The sequence below is a fragment of the Poeciliopsis prolifica genome, unplaced genomic scaffold (assembly GCF_027474105.1).
Source record: "Poeciliopsis prolifica strain line A6 unplaced genomic scaffold, Auburn_PproV2 SCAFFOLD024, whole genome shotgun sequence".
Classification (NCBI taxonomy): Eukaryota; Metazoa; Chordata; class Actinopteri; order Cyprinodontiformes; family Poeciliidae; genus Poeciliopsis; species Poeciliopsis prolifica.
This window is the reverse complement of record NW_026562399.1, coordinates 2,111,604-2,130,672: the sequence shown is the minus strand read 5'-3', so window position 1 is coordinate 2,130,672 and position 19,069 is coordinate 2,111,604. Positions and strand designations below refer to the sequence as shown.

The 19,069-nt window shown below is 38.2% G+C and overlaps 1 protein-coding gene across 3 annotated transcripts in view; it reads right to left on the bottom strand.

Moving 5' to 3' along the window:
* The window catches only part of gtf2ird1 (GTF2I repeat domain containing 1), a 29,526-nt gene continuing 10,457 nt past the window's right edge, over nt 1–19,069 (bottom strand). For 2 of the 3 annotated variants that reach the window (XM_055046592.1, XM_055046593.1), the window contains exons 6-27: nt 16,365–16,666; nt 15,466–15,561; nt 14,994–15,077; nt 13,914–14,097; nt 12,353–12,378; nt 11,776–11,902; nt 10,665–10,708; nt 10,456–10,536; nt 9,457–9,609; nt 6,059–6,112; nt 5,822–5,902; nt 5,018–5,201; nt 4,832–4,893; nt 3,850–3,918; nt 3,214–3,481; nt 3,102–3,130; nt 2,982–3,029; nt 2,825–2,902; nt 2,300–2,492; nt 1,940–1,977; nt 1,746–1,855; nt 1–800 (exon numbers count right to left, since the gene is read on the bottom strand). In XM_055046592.1, the coding sequence (XP_054902567.1) occupies nt 732–800; nt 1,746–1,855; nt 1,940–1,977; nt 2,300–2,492; nt 2,825–2,902; nt 2,982–3,029; nt 3,102–3,130; nt 3,214–3,481; nt 3,850–3,918; nt 4,832–4,893; nt 5,018–5,201; nt 5,822–5,902; nt 6,059–6,112; nt 9,457–9,609; nt 10,456–10,536; nt 10,665–10,708; nt 11,776–11,902; nt 12,353–12,378; nt 13,914–14,097; nt 14,994–15,077; nt 15,466–15,561; nt 16,365–16,666 (2,380 nt within the window). In that variant the 3' untranslated portion in view covers nt 1–731. The remainder of the gene's footprint in view (nt 801–1,745; nt 1,856–1,939; nt 1,978–2,299; nt 2,493–2,824; nt 2,903–2,981; nt 3,030–3,101; nt 3,131–3,213; nt 3,482–3,849; nt 3,919–4,831; nt 4,894–5,017; nt 5,202–5,821; nt 5,903–6,058; nt 6,113–9,456; nt 9,610–10,455; nt 10,537–10,664; nt 10,709–11,775; nt 11,903–12,352; nt 12,379–13,913; nt 14,098–14,993; nt 15,078–15,465; nt 15,562–16,364; nt 16,667–19,069) is intronic. The other variant, XM_055046594.1, reaches the window with a different exon arrangement.

Below are 19,069 nucleotides of genomic sequence, written 5' to 3'. Positions count from 1 at the left end.
TTCAAAGTGCAAGGCAACACATTTTATTTCAAAGGCCTAACTGGCGTTAAGGTACAGCATATTAAATATAATTAGTCCAAAGACAGTCATCGCAGAGTAACATACCATTCTTTTCTTTACATGATACATTCAGGCTGACTTTAAATGACATATTTTACATATTAATGTGGTGTTAACATAAAGATGTTGTACTTCCTGTTGACCAAACTGAGTCCTTTTTTTTGTCTCCTGTTTAACAAAACAAATTAAGACACTTAAAATCTGCTGCTTCAGTCTGGTGTTTAGCAGCCACCTATAGTTATCTGAGTTAGTGTCGTGAGTTCCTCAAAGTAACACAGAATAATATATTTTACATCCCTGCACATAATGTTATATTTTAATAAATATAATAAATAAAAGGTACAAATATCTGAATAATGTGGAACCAGATCATCTCGATTTAAAATCATGACTCAGTGAATGGACAGTTTGTAACTGGAAAAATCAAAGTGAAATAACGACGTGTTAGTGACATTTCCAGCTTTTAAAGAAAGTGAAATAACTTGTGTTTTAAAAGCAAAACAAGCCAAGCTTTCTGACGCACATACATTCTGCCGTTCAAGAGTGGAACCTGCAGCTTTTAGAAAAGCATTCTGCAGAGACCGGCACGTCTTATTCCTCCAGGGGAAAGTCCTAGTGTCCCTCTGTGGACGAGAGACGAGCTCCTCCTCGCTGCACTCTGAGTTTGTCCTTCAGTAATTGACTTTCCCGGGAACCTGGACGTTCACGCCGCTGTAGTCCACCATGTACATGGGCCACTGCTGCAGGGACACAGAGAGGACGGGTCAGCAGGAGACAAAACGCTGCAGGCAGCAACGCAGCTTTATTTCCCCAGAACGCTGCGACTAGAGACTCCTTTAGTTATCCATTGATTCTGCTGGCGTTTTTACTTAGCCCTCTTTTTGCAAAATGCAAACACATTAAACAACACAAACTAGCAATTCAATTCATTTTTAAGTAAAATAAACATTTTATTGCCTAAAGTGCAACAGCTGCATTCCCTTATTTGTAGCTGGACGCATGTCCAGCTAAAAACAATCCATGTGAAAAGCTCAACTCTTTCTGATTTCAATTGTACAGAAAAGGTTCCTTAACAGAATTCTTGTTTTTTTATTTCCTTCAGTTTTTTAACAGAATTTGAACCAAGTGAAACTAAAAACATTTTGCAGTTAAGATATAAAAAAAATCCCTTGTCTGAAAATATCTCTTCACATGTTGATGTTAGAAATATTTCTTAGCTTCAGATGTTTCCTTTTCTACAAATGATCAATCATACACTAATGATGTTATTGCATTGAAGGCACATTTTATTCTTGTTTCATAAATGTATTTATTTCCTTGATTATTTGCATCTTTTGATGTATTTCTAAAACTAACAAAAGTTCTGTGGTTAAATGGAACATCTAACCGATATCTTATCAGAATCATCATCAGGTTAATCAAGAAAATAAACGGCAGCTTACAAACAGCTCAGCACTCTTTCACTTTTTTTGCATCCTTCTTCTGACTGATACTTTTGTTCAATTTGATCCTTTTTAACCTCCGTGCAAACAGTGTTTAGCTGAAGTGTGCAAATGAATAAATGTCCAGCAGACTGATGAGCTGTAGTTCACAAGGTCCTACATCAAAGTGTTAGTTTAAAAAAATGGGTATAGAAATGGATCACAGACTGAATTAGGACAAAAACAGAGGCGGGGTTAAAGTACCATAACTGGAATCTGATTGGCTGATATCCCCAGGTCGGAGGAGGCGGGTATGCGGCTGCTCTCCTGGACTCTCTTGCGTTTCCGTCGGTTAGTGGAGGCGTCTGTTCCTGCTGGAGACACCAAGCAGAAGGTTTCAGCTGACAGACGGAGGCTTTTCATTTTAATCCTACAAATCCAGTCTGAGTTGCTCATACCTGTGTTACAAGCCTGACTGCAGATCTCTGCAAAAGGCCTATGAGAGGTAAAAGGTTTGCGTTAGCCTGCAGGTTACTCAACTTTCTGACACCTAAAAGTTAAGAGAAACAGACTGAAATCTGGATTATTTTAACAGTTTTTCATTTCCTTTCATCTTAAACGAGCCGCTTTGATGTCAAAGCAGACTCTGCTTTGTTTCATTATATCTACATATATATAAATATATTTGTTGAAGAGGATGCAGTGGGTGACATATCAAAGGGTGGATTTAAACCGTCAGGAGCTTTAATGCGACACAATGAGAACCTAAATTCCCCTGAACCGAGACGCTGACAGCTTCCAGGCGGCTCTGCACTCACTGGAGCTGGCTCTTGATGTTGAACGTTACTTTATCCGCAGCTTGAAGGATTTTCTCCAGGCACACGATGTCGTAAGTGTTGGGGTTTCGGAAGGGGACGTCGTCTGGCAGACCGCCGACCTCCACGGACTCCGGACTGCCGCGGATCAGTTTGTACGGAACGACGACGGAGCGGTCCAAGCCCAGCGCCTCGCCTGGACCGCACAAACAGCAAGAGGAAGCGGGAGTATTAAACCAAGCCGTGAATAAAACTAACTTTACTCAACAGTTTGAAATATGCAGAGCAAGAGCTTCTGTCTGGGCCACTCGTGGCTCTGAACTGCAGTTCAAGCAAGATACAAATTTGTCTGTTAACATTTTAAGATTTATTACTGGCCTAATCTCACAATGGAAAATGCAGATAAAATCGTCTGTTATTCAACTCTTTGTATTCAAACTTTTTCGCATGTTGTCATTTTTTCTGATTTGGCCTTTCCTGAAGCTTCGTCAGATTCAGCTCTGAATTGATTTAATGGATTATTGTTACCGTATTTCTTGTTGAAAAGCTCCTTGACTTGCTCTCGGAGGACCACTTTCTCGCCCATGCGGTTGATGTCGTCATCGTCTGTCGGCAGAAAGCGACACCGAGGGTGAAGATGCAGCATTTGATGGAGTAGAAGAAAAAACAACAACTTTCTCCTCACCGCTTATTGAGGCGTAGGCCTTCTTTAGTAAAGTGACTCGTCGAGGTGCTGAAAGGAGAACATACAACATATTAACTTTGTTCTACATGTTCTGGTTCTACAGTGAAATTCTTAGAATACCTGGTTTGGGAATAAGTCCTTGAAATGGTCTGGAAACACAGAGAATAATAATAAGATCACTGCTGACGTTCTGCTGGAAGGACGTCTGAAAGTCATCATTCCTGCGCCCCACCTGGTGATGGTGAAGCTGATTTTGTCGGCGACCGCCAGGATCCGCTCCAGGTTCTGGGAGCCGAAGGTGCAGGGCTTCCTGAAGGGGATGCCGGGGGGGAGGCCTTCGATGATGACCGAGTCCGGGTTGTTCTTGATCCTCTTGTAAGGCACTTGGACGGGGTACTTGATGCCCAATGCCTCCCCGTACTTCCTGTTGAACAGATCCTGGACCTGCTCCCGCAGCGTGTTGGCCAAGTCGATCCTGGACAGCTTGGACTCCATGCACTCTGAGGACATGAGACGCACACAGGACACTTTCAAAGTCTTTATTTCCTTTCACACTGCTTTATTTGTAAAGGTCTGACAGTAAAGCCATGACATGGCCAGGCTGAGAACAAATGTATTAAATTCCAGTAATAAAGTCGTAACAATACAGGAAAACGTCAGAATGATATGAGAATGAAGCCATAATGGTAATATATAACGAATCTGTAACGGAATTACACAACATTCTTCTGTTATTTTTGTCAATTGTCAAAATATTCTGACTTTATTCTCAAAATTTCAGTCAGGCTCTAATCCTCTGCTAATTACCGTCTAAGCCGACTGAAGCTCCAGGTTTGAGCCTCGGATCGAACCTGGAGCATGAAGGTACCTGAGAATCCGGGTCTCTTGGATAAAGCCGCTGTGTCCTCTGCTGGTGTGCTGTCCTTGGCGTCTGGCTCTGTGGAAAAACAAAACATTTTGGTTTTTGTTGTCTCCCCACCACTTACGGAGCAGAAAACGTTGCCGGCGGCCTCAGCAGCCTGCAGCCTCAGCAGCCTGCAGCCTCAGCAGCGGAGCTTCATTAGGGATTAAAGCAGAAGCTGCTGCTGCAGGAAATCCCTCTGAGGGTTTTCTCTGTTTTGTCTCCAAAAAAGCCGTTTTAAAATGCAGCCTGAACTGAGAGTAACCTGATCCTTCTGATCACAGAGAGGACAGGCATAATCATATCTGTATAGCTTCTTTTCTGTACACTGAGAATAAACACAACGTATTCAGAGCTATAAATATCACAGGCAGGATAAGGAACAGAGCAGCAACCTGCAGCTTAAAGCAAAGTTAGGGCTGTAATGATTAAATGTGATTCAAATAATTGGCAACTAACTGAGTGACTGATTAATTGTTAATATGAGTATGAACACTCCAAAAATGCAATTTTCTGAAAGAACAACACAGTGAGAGCCGTAAAGAAGACAAAAGTCTGCATAAAGATATTTATTTTGCACTTAAGATAAAAAAACTTTATTTTACCCAGAAGTCCTTTTGTGGCAAAGCTTCACCTGGTTCCAACTCTGTTAACTAAACTTCCTCCAAAGCACCTTTACAATCCAATTATTGATCAGTTAATCCTTAAATTGATCACCAGATCTGCCCTGCAGGGACTGAAGTTCAGTCAAACAAATGCTGATGTTTTATTTGAAGTGTTTTAGTTGCAGATGCATCCCTTGCTACAAATGAAGCCAACACTGAAAGAATGTTGTTATTTCCTTTTAGATAATAAAATGGTGATTTTCTCATTTTAAAGGAACTGCATTATTGAAGTGAAACCAGATGCTAACAGCTGCGCTCGTGAAAACTGTTCATGAGAGACGCACCTGCATCACAAACAGGCATCGAAGGCATCTCTTGTTTCACTTGCTCAGCTAAAAGTTCAGGCCTGAAAAAGGAAAGTGAGACAGTTAGTAAGAACTTTGATACATTTCAACATTAAAATGTAGACAACTTCACAGCATCATATAAAATGAAGTGGATGAAGGTAGTTTCTGTCGACGTTCTCTAACCTTTTGATAAAAAACTGGATCTGACCGCTAACAGCCAGGATCTTGCGTAGCTTGGCCGCTCCGAAACAGTTGGGCCTTCGGAGGGAGATTCCCTCTGGCAGGCCGGTGACGTACAGATCCTCTGGGTACATCTGGAACTTTGAGTACGGCACCTTGGCTGGTTCTGGAAGACCCAAAGCTTCGGCTGGAGACACAAAATGGAAATAATTCAGGGATAGACATCCAGCTCAAACTATGGCCTTATTTATATTTATAAACATATTTTTAATTCAAGTAATGAAAACAAAATTCTAAATAAATAAAACTTGCTGCTGAAATATAGAAACAAAGAGTTTCATTAATCTGAAATAAAACTGAACTCATCAAGGAACATCTCCGCTAATCTGCTTTCAGCAGAGCTCATTTTTTTATATTTGTGCTTATATATAATTTTCCACAGTTTGCAGAAACATTCCTGACACATGCAGTGTTTTTTCTAGTTGTTCTGAATTTTAAACTGATTCTTCCACAACTTATACATTTGCTTATTGAACAATCGTTAAACGTTTTCCAGTAACTGTTTATTTTTGGCAGGATAAGCTTTGCTTCTCAATCCTCTCAAGACATTACTCGTGAATCAGTTTTTCCTTCCACTAAATTTCCATTAAGCTCTCTCCAATCAGCCAGCTTTTTGAGCAATCATTGGTCCAATTGTGCTGCTTCATCCAATTTTTGGTAAAACTGAATTTTTGGCTTTCAAAAACAATCATCAAAATTATCAGAAGAAAAACTTTTTCCACTTTTCTATATGACCCTGTTGCTTACCGTACTTGATGCTGAAGAGGCTTTCCACTTGCCTCCGAAGCTGGAGGATCATTTCGCCGATGTCCTCCACCAGACTCCCAGCTGAACGAATCACAGGGAGAGGAAGACATGAAAGTCTGCAGAGTTGAGCTCTGCTACCAGGAAACACACAGAGCAACTAACGCCAAAAATGGCAAAACGTCACAAACGTCCTGCCAGGGACTCGGCGAGGTTTCACTGTGGAGGAGTGCAGCCTACCTTCAGTGGGTCTCCTGATGCTTTGAGGCGCTCCACTGGGAGACGAAGCTTCAGCTGCAATGTGCAAAGAGAAAAACATGAGAAATTCTTCGATGAAGAGGAGAGATTCAATCCACAGACTCAGCAGAGATTTTTTTAACTTTTAATTTGTCCGAGGAAACAGATGCAAGTCCTGCAGAGTAGAATTAAAAGTATCCAATGTTAGAAATACCTGCATTTGTACAGATTTTATATAATGATGCACCAATCAGGTTTATACTGACTAAAACAGGTTTTCTTTGAGGTTTAACCTGCAGATTCCAAATTTTACACACGCAAAATCATATTTTTTATCTATTTAATAAAAAAATTAAATACACTAAACTCTGACAGAAATGGTTTTCAGGCTTATTGATTGAGATAGCAGCAGCTTAAGATCCAAAATAAAATCAATCAAATAATACATGATTCAATGGTTAAAGTATAAATATAGAATATATTTGTAGATAGGCCACACTTTTAAGTATCTTTTTCTTGTTCTTATTCTTGTCATCTTTTATTGAATTGTGTAACATCTGTAGTTTTTATGTGCTATATGAATAAATGGGCAGACATACAGGAGATGGGAATCATATTATGAACCAGTTAGACATAATATTACGATAACCTGCCAGACAGTGCATCACTGCAACTTTTGTTTAAAAAAAAAAAAAAACTTAGAGGGAATATGAAAGGTTTAATTCCCAATTAAAAGCCTGGATGTTTCAGAGATTTTAAATGATACTATAAAATAAAATAAAACCAGGTGAACCATAATTTCAACTAAAAACTGAAGCTCAAACTACTAATTATTCAAAATCAGCAAAATGACCAAACTTCACAATATTTTAAATGAAATACGATAAGAAATATTTCTTTATCAACCTGTGCTTCCTTATAATTAGCAGCAATCATACACTCAGCTATAAACTTCTTTACATGTGGAATATTAAACCTAACAAATAAATGTTTGAGTGTAGTTTTTCATCTTATTGCACTGCTTTGCTCAGGTATTACAATATAAAAACAAGTTGAAATTGAATGAATTTAAAAACCCATCCAGGAAAATCAAACTGACCAAAAACTGCCTAAATACAGACAACCAGACATTTACATACACATAATAAAAACACATTTTTCTCACCATCTGACATAAAATCAGACCAAACTTCTTCTGTTTTAGGTCAGATAGATAAATGATTAATTATTAAGAATTATTACTTGCTCAATATTTTTTTGTAACTGAAGGTTTGACTGAAGTCAAACCCAAATATAGTTATTCCTCTTACTAAACTATACTGAAATATAACATTTCTAACAAATGCTTGCAAATTCTTTAGCATTTATCAAATACAAATACTTTTGTTAATTCTAACTAACCTAACAAGAAGTTTGATCTGATTTAACTTCAGACAATGAGAGCAAAAATGTTTCTTTATTTGGTGTTTGTAAAATTCTGGTTTCAACTGTACACAACAATAGAGAATTATGAGTTAATTAAAATCAGATAAACAACTGAAAACCGGGTTTCCCTACAAAGCAACAGAAATGAAAATCTACATTTGATGTCAGCACTTACCCTCATTTTTCTTCCTTTACTGGTAAATTGTGAAAGAAAAGAAAACTTAAAGAAAGAACAATCAAATAATCCCAAAAAATAATCACCTCTTTGAACCAATAAAAGTTATAACCAAGATCATTTTGAGTAGACTCTGCTAGCAGCAAATGAGGTAGAAATATCCCCCATGTATAGAATCCAAATTTACATTCAGAAATTTGGACTGTAACACAAATTCTGTAAAATTTCAATACTTCCCCTGATCTTTTGGTTCTTTTCTTCAAATCTCTCCATGGAACTAAAAACAATAGAATGAATAAATGTCAGGAAAATCCTACCAGGGCATCAGAGTCTAATTCATTTTGACTGAAAAGGATCAGAGACTGAAGTTGGAGACTCCAGGTCCAAAGCAAAAGGCAGAGTGAAGAAGTTGAGTCTACTCAAATGTTCTTGGTTTGTTGCTCTACCTAAAGCTTCAGGGAGAAACCAGTTGTAAGTTGAAGATCAAGGATTGGGGTTTTTATACAACATTTAACACTCACAACCTGTAAAATGCACAATGCACCGTTTCTAAATACTGACTTGTCCAGTTGTTTGGGTTTGACATGTGAGTCATGAATAGAAACTATAGAGGGATTATCAGTCGACCTCACGCTGCGTTGCCCACATCGCCTTCAGAAAGAAAGCAAGAAGATGTTATTCTAGCAATTTAAACTGTTTACAATTAGGCTGACAAAATTATTCACAAGATCACCTCAGAATGGCGCAAATCCAATAGGTTTCATTTTTAGTGAAGTGTCTGCCGTTCACTCTGCTGCCTTCATGTGAAACACGGTTTTCACATGTGGAATTTATCTGATTTTTCTGTAAGGGTGACCAAACGCCAGGAAACTGGTATCTATTTTTATTCTGCCTGGGCTGAAGATACTGAACTAGAGCAGCGGAAAATTCCCTGCAGTCAAAATGACTGAGGATATCACTGCAAAAACACAAAATCTTACTAAGTACTTTAGGTGCAAATATCTAGAAACAACTGAAATAATACAAAACTAATTTACCAGTAACTATTCAGCACAATATAAGAGCTTGTTTTACATTAATGACTCATTATTATGGATGAAAAAGGATTAGCTATAAGTAACATAATCTGACGATGGAGCTATCCATCTGTCCATTAAATCTGTCCTTTGACATTTTGCTTTTTGTCAAAGAATACCAAGTTTAGATTCTGATTTTGATTTTCATTCAAATTTACAGTTTGAGGAAAACCTTAGTCCTTCATCATGGATATGCTTGTTTCCCAGGTGAGGGACTTGACTTAGTGAGATTTAATTATTTAAATTTAAAAACTGCTTTAATATTCCTCGTAAGTGATTTTTTGGGTCAATAAGACATCTCATTCACTAATGTTAATTTGTTTTAGTTGTAGTATGCTGACAACATGCTAGCTGATGTTAATGTTGATGGCAACAGCAGGTAACCATGGCAATCAGCAACAGTCTGATGGCAGGCCGGCTCTTTCTGTAGTCAGGATTACAAACAAATGATCCCTCTACAGGCATCCAGGCTTTCAGATGATGCATGGTGCTTTTCACAGATGAGAGCTAACCTTCAGAGAAAGGGCGGGGCTAAAGGAGGTTAAATCAAGGATGGGGCCATTTATAAGGTTGGGGTAGAGGGCACTAGTGATTGAGGAAGTGAAAAAAGGAGCAAAAATATTGACAAAAATGTGGTTCCATACGTGCTTCGTTTTGCTATCTATCAGAGGGTGTAGTTGGGAGGCAGATTAAATGGAGGACTGATCTGAGGAGGGTGAGTGTACCTGAGTGGTTCTCCTTTGGGTGGTGGGGAGCGGGAGGAACCGGAGGGGCGGGGGCCGCAGGGGGAGCGCTGGGCGAGGCCGTGGTCGGACACGGAGAGGCTGAAACCGCCTCGCCCAAACACTCAACAGGGTCCTCCCCACTCGTCCCAGCATCTGCAACGAAAATAAATAAAACATCCCCAGATTGACCTTCTCTAAACCTTGGAATGCACAGGTCCAACTGTTCAGCATATTTATCACACACTGCTGAGCTCCAACAAGGTTAACGGCAAAAATCACAACACGTTCGATCATTGCTATCTCAATTCTTTACATGCAATTCTAACAAAGTTTGTTTTTACATGTAAAAAAAGAAAAAAAAGAAAAAAATACAAATGAATTATCAAAGCTTTCTTTTCATTGAAGAAAGCTGAAATTTTCCGAGAAACATAATTTTACTAAAACTAAAATTATATTAGTCTTACTCTTACTCTTATAGATAAACCCATTTTATGGCTATAGATATCTACACATGCTAATATACAGCTTTGGCTTGGAAAAATGTCAACAGAACTAGCGCCACCCAGTGGTTACAGCAGATGGCGTGTAATTGGCCACTGGAAAGAAAAGTATCTATTAGGAAATCCAAACAACATATTGTTGAGAAGATTTTTGGCCACTTTATTAGCTTTATTAAAGTCTTGGACTTGCCATAGTCTAAGATTAGTACATGATTGGATTTTCAAAGTGAAAAATCTCAGTAAAAAGTTTTTGGTAAATTTTTTATTTTTTTTATTTTAAGACATTCTGATAAAAGTGCCAATATAATGAATATATTCTCGTAATTACACAAACATTTTCATAACCCACAAAAGGGAAGCTTGAAGCTAAAACCACTTTTTGAAAATATTTTCCTATTTGAAATTTTAGAAGAGAAAGCAAGAAAAAAATTCTTGTAGAAGTCAGCAAACCGCAGTGACAGAGTAACCAGCGGAAGTGGACTGATCTCAGCTCACTTACCAGGCACTGTGACCTGAATGATGTCTCCATCTGGAGGCTCCGTTTTAATCCGCCTCAGAGGAGCTCCGTCTCCCGAAGGACCTGCCAGAGTTTACCGCTCCGTCAATAATCAGACGTCATCAGTGCGTTTACAAAGGAAGCTTTCCCTTTAACCAGCACGTTTACTAAACTTGAATTATTAAAAAAATGTTTTTTTATTAGGCTGGTACCTGCTTCAGAGTCGGCCTGTGGGCTCACACAAGCACTTGTTGATCTGTGAGAAAGTAGAAAAGAAAATGTGTTGGTATTTACTGAACACAAATCAAACAAGTCCAGAAACCTTTCATCTCTGTGTTGGCGTTTCTGTCTGACGTTATTATTCTCTCACATGAAGGAATTATGTAAGGTGTAAACGCCTTAAAAAGTTGCTGCAATTTATGGAGGCTTGCAGGCAGCTTGATTCCTTTTTCTGCTGTGTTTTGGATCATGTTTTTCTCTTTTTCACACTAGAATACATGTAGTGAGGAGCTCATGGTCCAGTCAATGACTGCGTGGTGCCCAGATTTTCTTCTTGTAGAACAAGCCCACATCATCAACCATCTTGGCTCTTTGCGCTGGAAGATTATATAATGTCACGTCAATTCTGCTTGTGTGAAGAGAAAAGCTTCCAAATAAGTCATAGTTGTTTAGTCCGGTGGTGATAACCAATATATCACATATGGAGAAAGAAAAAAAAAACAAACACAAAAATCAGATTTGTGGCACTTCCATATGCGGTACTAAATTGAATATGTAGCCAGGAGTTTTCAAAGACTCTACTGTCTGAACTGTCATGTCATAATTTATCCAATGTTTTAATGTCACTGGTGCTCATATACATACACATATACTTCTGGATTTACGCAAACTGCATTTTGTTGCTTTGTACATGTGCAATGACTACTAAATTGCAGTGTAGTATTGCTTCCATAAACAGTATTGCAGGCGTAAACCATTCACACTGCAGTCTCATTGTGGTCGCAATTAAAAAGCAACACTGTTCTATCCTTTCCCATATTCGTTGGCAGCAATAATTGCTTCTTCAAAATCACTGATTATGTCTTTCCACCCTGGCATTGAGTTAATAAAGACCTGTAGGGTCAAGAGCAACAAAGGAGCCAAAAGTCCTGCTTTGGCAGAGGACGTCACACCTGCTGCCGATGAATTGAGTGCTTTAATTAGCTGCTTGTGTTTACTTCTCCTCAATCAAATGGTGACAGCGATACGTTGTGTCCTTGTTCAGTTAGCACATTAAGGCTGTGGCATTATCTTGGACAGTGTGTCTGTGGGCTGAGAGCCAACCTGCTGCTGTGAGCGTTGCTGAGCAGCTCAGCTGCAGTGGGAGGGAAGCCCAGGCAGTCGGAGAAACCGTCTTCAGGCACGCAGCCCGGGTCAAGCTTGCCCTCCTCTCTGGCAATCTTGCCTGCAGCTTCAACAAACAAGACACAAAGGATAAATAAACAAAGCACCACATTAGCAGAGAGTGTGATTTTATTTGCCGTTGAGTAAATGTTCACCGGTAAATAAAAACTTGACAGTCTGTCTTGCTTGTTGCCTCCTTTGTTAAATCACAAAGACGCTGAAAGGTTTGCAGAACTTAATCTGGTTTGATTTGATGAAAGTAGGGCTGAACGACAAGGCTAAGAAACGTATCATAATGTAAGCATTTAATATCGATCAATATCAATAATAATTGATTAGTTTTTTTGTTGTAAATATTTGAAACACCGGTGATATGACCTTTTCCTTTTGCAGGATTTTTTCAGGTTTCACCAAACTCAAATTTAAGACACGTTTCAGTAATGAAGGCCCAAGTAACAGCTTGTACATTTTAGCAATAATGGCATTAGAAGAAAAACAGAATTAATTATAGCCTTACCAGTAAAAATCCTCTCATCAAACATCCTGCAACAGAAAAACAATAAAACAATAAATCAGGATGTTAGTCAGAGAGTTCAGAGGCTTTCAGCTTTCAGGACATAAAAAATATTCTAAAACAAACGGAGGACGTCATTACTGACTCTTTCAGCACATTAACTGCTGTTTGAACAATCAGTGTCACAAAAACAGTCAGGTTCTTTTATTACAGCTGAAACAACCTGATGATTATAGTCGTCTGGATGTGAAATATAACCTAATCCTCTCTGCCACATGCAGCTTTTCTCCCCTCTCACTGCGATTATAATTAACTTCAACGTAGATTTCTGTGACTCGTGTTTGTTTGCATCTGTTTGTGGTGAGCAGATTTAATGAAGCTGTGTTTATTTCATCCATCTATAATTATTTTGCCACCTGTCATATAAAAGCAGAGTGACACACATGGAGGTCTGCTGAACTTTGTGGCAGAAAGACAATGACAGAGAAGCAAATAGAAGGTTTTCATCTGAAGCTGTTTTTTCCAGTAAAGAAGGTAAAAAAGCAGCGAGTGAAAAAATCTGATTATCAACAACAGTTCCCTATTATCAAAGCTGGATGAGGCTTCACCACTGAAGCTCTGAGGGAGCCCATTGGTTCCCACAGCAGGAGGAGGGCGGGGCCAAAAGACAGACAGACAGACAGACAGTCCGTCCATCCATCCATCCAACCAACCATCTATTCACGCAACAACCCATCCATAAATCCATCCATCCAAAGGGACAATAGATAAATAAATAAAAACGTCTATCAGATTTTTTTTTCAAAATTCTTTGAACCTCTACATTTTCTAATAACTGTACAGATTATGACAGTAACAATGCTGTCAATGTTTAGTCCTGGGAGCATGAAGTCCATGGGTTGGACTTCAGCAGGCAGCTGTGGTGACCATGTGTGATAAAAGCCTTGATGTGCTTTACTTATTACAAGTCAGACAAGCTTACAGTTGACCAAAGACTCAAACTGAGGTTTTCATGACATTCAACTTCCACCACGTGAATAATCCATGTGTTACCATGTAAATCTGTGGCTTAAATAATAATAGTAATAAGAAAGCTCTGGTTTCATGTTTCAGTTTCTGAACCATTGCTTTCAGCTCACAGTCCATTTGTTTTGGCATAAATCCACCTCAGGGTTTGCATCTGAAACATCTCACGGAGGGAGACAATGGAAATGTAACATAATAGTGAATTAATCACATTTTCAATCTTTGCTAATTATATTAACACTAATGAGCTGCCTGCCGGATGGGTAAAAAGATGCGTTATCTCAAACAAGGCATGCTGGCTCATTTAAATTAGCTTGAACAAATGGGAGGAAGAGCAGCCATTAGTGCAGCGTGCTGGTGAGTCGGAGAGTCACTCGGGACAGAAATGACTCAGCAGCCGGTTGCTGAAGGAAGCAGAGGGCTAGGAGATTCATTTTCACTGAATGTAAAAAATGGCACATAAAGTGGCTGTGATCTGTGTATGGTTCTGGGCCGCCGCCGCCGCCGCCATGAGGTCACAAATGGATGCGTTTCCCACCGTTTAATGATGAATCGTATGCCATGGCGCTCGTCCAGGATGCGTTTGAGCTTGGGCACGCCGTACGTGCACGGCCTCTTGAAGGGGATTTGATCTGGGATACCGATGATCTCCACAGCTCCCGGGTCGCAGGCGATTTTGCGGTAGGGGACAGGCACCATGTGATCGAGACCAAGAGCCTCCGCTGGAGAAAGAACAAACAAACAAAAGGTTTAGTGCTTTAACTCTAATGTTTTCGTTAGGTCTGCAAATACACAGGCAACATCATAATTTTACAGGCAGTAATGAACTGCTTTCAACTGGTCTTGGTGACTGGATTAAATCAACATTTGCAAATTTTCAATTCTTTTCAATGTCCAAGATTTTAAAGAGTCCAATTCTTAGATTTTCTTTTGTACATTTTCTACAGCTTTCGAGAAATTTAGGAGGAAAACATTGATGTTGGCATTTGAAATGTTTATTTTCCACAAATCATATTTAGCACTATGCTGAAGTTGGGTTCACATTAAAGGGCTATTCCACAGACATTTTCTCTCTGAATCAAAATATAAAGGAAACAAAGATGGAAAAGAAAGAGAAAAGGTGGAGGAAATGCTTAAAAGGAAAGAAGATAATTGTAGAGGATAGAAAGAATAGAAGACAACATCATAGAAGTCTGCCTCTACACCTGCAGAGAAAAAACCAGAACCCAGAAACCATAATGTACGAAAACATGTGGTCCATTTCAACCAATTTATGCAAACTGTGAAATCAAGGCAGGACTATACTACACCAAATACATATTCTTTAGAGATTAGTTTGCAATCTGTAAAAACTTTGTTTTAAAAACAAATGGACAACAAACAAGAGATTTGGAAAACAAAAGCTAAAAGACACCAGTTTCAAATAATAATCATAACAAAATTTAAAACTCCCAAATTTCTCATAAATATAGATTTATGAGAAAGTAAAAGTCCAGGTAAAAGTCAAATAACAGGGAAGGAACAGATGATCACATAAAGTGCTAACTGACTGGTTGCACTTTATGTTGCACTGACTGGTTATAAAATAGCTGTGATATTAATGACCAACTATTCTCACCATATCGGCTGTTGAACAGGATCTGAACGCACTCTCTCAAAGTGTTGATGTCTTCAGTTTCCCGAATAAACGAGTCCCATTTTTCTGCAACAGAAGAAAATCCTCTCAATATCCTGGTCATTTGATGGCTGCGGTAAACCAAACCGTCAGAAAGTCAAATAAATATCAGGAGTGTTTTTCCCTCTCACTTAATGCCAACTTGGTAAACCAAAGCAATCTTCTTAAAGGATTACAGATTAGTAAGTAAACACAGGTCAATGTTGGTTTCCATGGACAATACATGGAAACTGTCTGTAAATCCAATCAAATACGTAGGATTTGTTTCTCTGTGGTCACATTATTTGTGGAATAACTATATAATAATACATGTCATAAATCTGCACGTCTTTCCCAGAAATGCCCCTTCAGAAACATACGAGTTATGAATTTACTTTTATACAAAGTAAGTGCTCTTTAATTAATTGGGACCAACCTGATTTTTCATGCACGATGGAAAACAGCAGCCTCTTTGAGATGTGGATACCAGGCGGACTCTGACCCTGCTCAGCAGGTAGCCTTGTTGGCTCATCTAAAAGTTCAAGGCAAATTAAATACATTGGCTCAGTTCATTTAAGGCTGTAACGTTAATTTAGCTCCCACAGATTCAGCATTCCAGCTCTCATTTTCTTAATTACCTTCATAATGACTGTAAAAGTGCACTACTCTAATAGAAAGAATTAAAGTTGTTTTATTGGCTGTTAAACTGTCAAGCTGAGATTTAAAACATCTTTGGGCTTTAAGTCAAATAAATCCGACAAAAAAAGATGCAATGGTGAAGCTATCATTTAGGTTGTGTTTTTTTTATAAGGGTCTGCAATGTTCAATATATGTCATCAATCCATATATTGATGGCAATAAATGGATTGTCATCAATCCACATTTTGGATTGATAACAAGATAAAAAGTACATAAAAAGTTTTTACTCTTTATTATTAGGGTCATTACAGATTTGAAAAAAAAAAAAGAGGTGTAAAGATCTGGCAAAACCCCCTCAAATTTCCCTGCTTTTCTCTAGAAAATGTCTTAGATTAGTCTCAAAATTTCAGAGTTTTTTTCAAGATATTTTTCTTGATGTTTTTTGTGGAAATGCACTCTCTTTTTTGTTTCTACAATAGAACAGTATCAAATTGTTATACTTGACTTCAATCAAAGTGTAATTTTTGGAAATCTAATGTGAAAAAGAAAAATTACATTTAGGCACATTTTACTAAAAAAACTAATTAGCCAAAAAAGTCAATACAGTCCCTATTTGGTTTTTGTGGATACCAAAAAGCAACTGTTGCCTTGCAACTGGGGCGAGGGTCTTAAGAAGTTTTTAAAGGCCAGGCTAACCAGTGTTCCCACCGTCCTTCCCAGTGGAGCCCTTCTCTGTCCAGTTGGCCAGTCTGTCCTTGCCCAGGTTGAGGAGGGTTGCGGGTTTGAAGTCCAGCTTGCTGTCAGGGTGGGGTTTGGAGGACATGGGCATCCCGTACAGGAAGTTTGACAGAACCGAGTTATTGGCGGTGGCAGGACTCGGCGAGGTCACTGCCTTTGCCGCGCCGTGGCTGCTTGGCGTCACGACGGCGGCGGCGGAGGCGGGGTTGTTGTTCACTTCCATGCTCGGCTTGGCTTCTCTGGACAAATCCTCAGCTTGCCTGCAAAAAGTCAGAAAACAAAGTCGAAGAGAAGAAAATTAGAACATTTTCAAGCTAACCTGTATTTAGATGCCTGCGTCTAGTTCTGAAGAGCCTCAGCATGCATTTACTGATCAGATATTTCACTTCTTTACATAAAGATAGAAACAGAAATTCATTTGTGGGGAGCTGACATGCACATAGGTAAAAGGTCAACTCAACACGTAAGAAAGCTGATTGTAAATTGTTTTATATTTTGTCTCACTGCAACCACAACCTTCAATGTGGTTTAATGGCATTTTATCTGAAGGACCAACCAATTTGTCACATTCCTTGAGTTTGTGTTAGTTTTTGTTGCAAAGGTCTCCATGTTCATTTAATTTCTGTGTTTATTATTGTTGTTTATGTGTTGCCATATTAATTTATTCCTTGTGTTTAGGAAAGAATATTCTGTTTCTTAAATATAGAAATTGACTTCCCTTTAATCAATATTTATAAGGTTCAGACATTTTTCCTTCAAGAACTTTTAAAGGTTAGTTTTCAAACTTTTCCAACACCAGACTTCAATTCAATGTATATTTACCATAATTTAGTACCGTTAGTAACAATGTCTTGCGATAGTATTTCACATAGCAGAGATAAAATGAACTAAAATATAACAAAACTTCCCTCACACACCTTATACACCTGACTGGTCTGAGAAAAAAAAAAAACACTAATTCAACAACAACAAAAAATCTTCCAGTTTCAATAAGTAATGTGTAAAACATAAGACAACCTTTATTCAATTACACAGATCAATAACTCATTGACCCATTAAGAATCATAAATATGCATTACAATGAACAAATTGCTTTGTGTTAAGGTAAATGACCTTCCTGCTCAAATTAAATGCTTTAGCACAATCTAAGTAATCACTTGACCTTTTCTCCAAAAAGTTTATTCCAGCTTTATTGTAAAACTGCAAATAAAATCCAAAGCTGTAAAATTGCTGTTATTGCATTTTCCATAGCTGTTTTCCCCACCTGGATTCAAAGCCATTCTGCACTCCTTCCCAGCACAAAAGATTACTGGTTTCATTTATTCCTGGACGGAATCTTCCGTTTCCATGCTTCATGTCTGCACGGTTCTGTTTTTATCATCAAGCCTACCAAATGCCTCATTCTGCGTGCTGCTCTGCCTCAACCGCACACTGCTCTGTGTGTGGTGAATCTTTTGAGAACAAGACTGCTTAAGTCCGAAACTTAGGTTTTGGACTTAAGTCCTAAACTTAGGTGTAAGTTTAGGACTTTCATAAATCACAAATATACCGGTAGCTTGAGTTTTCCAGGGATTAACATGGAAAACTGAATGTCCAGCAGCAAATTCCTTCTAGACAACATGCTTGCTAAAAAGACTGTTTCACATTAAACTCAAAAATGAATAATAAAGATGAAAATAACAGAAAAATGAAAATTCCAATTTTTACAAGAAATTTTTCAAACTTTACAGCCTAAAGGTGAAATGTGTAGCAGAACTTTTTTTAATTTGCTTATGGACGTCCATCTAAGCTGGCAGAATGGAAAACGATGAGTGTTCAAGTCAAAATTTTAAAGGACATGCTTGAAAATCAGCATTAAATATCTGTCCACATATAGATCGAGTTAAATTAAAAATGACTGAAACCATTAATTGGATTACTGGTGATGACTCGATTACTGAAATAACCATCAACTAATGTAGTAACTGATTAATTGATAGCTAGAGTACACAGACTATAAATACCAATTGCTAAAAGAACAACATACTCAGAGCAGTAATTAAGTCAAAACTTTTCAAAAGATATTTACATGTTGCTTTCGTCTGCAGGTATTTTTTACCTGGAACTTTTTAAATAGCACAGACTTAGCTTCACCTGGTTCAAATGATCTAAAAGCATTTCTTATTAAGCACCTTTTGCAATTTAATTATTAATAGGTTAATTTGAAAAAATAATCATCAGATCAACCCTAAAATGTGTTGATAAGTTCAGCAGAGGTCTGTGAACTTTTAGCTGCAGATTCAGGTAAAAGAATCTGCAGCTCAAACATTAAAGAAAACCTGTCTTTGCATTTTAGGCAGTAAAATGTTTGTTTTCTTCTTTAAAACGGAAGTGAATTATTTGTTTATTTTAATTTTTACCATATTTTTAATGTTGTACAAAGTATGTAAAACATTGTGACCTCATTCAGCCCAAACAACTGAATGAAGTCACAATGTTAAACAAATGAAAAGTTTAATTTCTTTTCTTATGACATCCTGGGCCAGGTTTTGTAAAATCCTCAATCTCAGTATAACAGCTTTGCTGCAGATGATAATCCTTTAATTTTATGGGTGTGTTTTTCAAACTTGTGTCACCGTAATTGTTGTTTGACTCTTAAGGGACAATTTCTGTTCCCTAAAAGC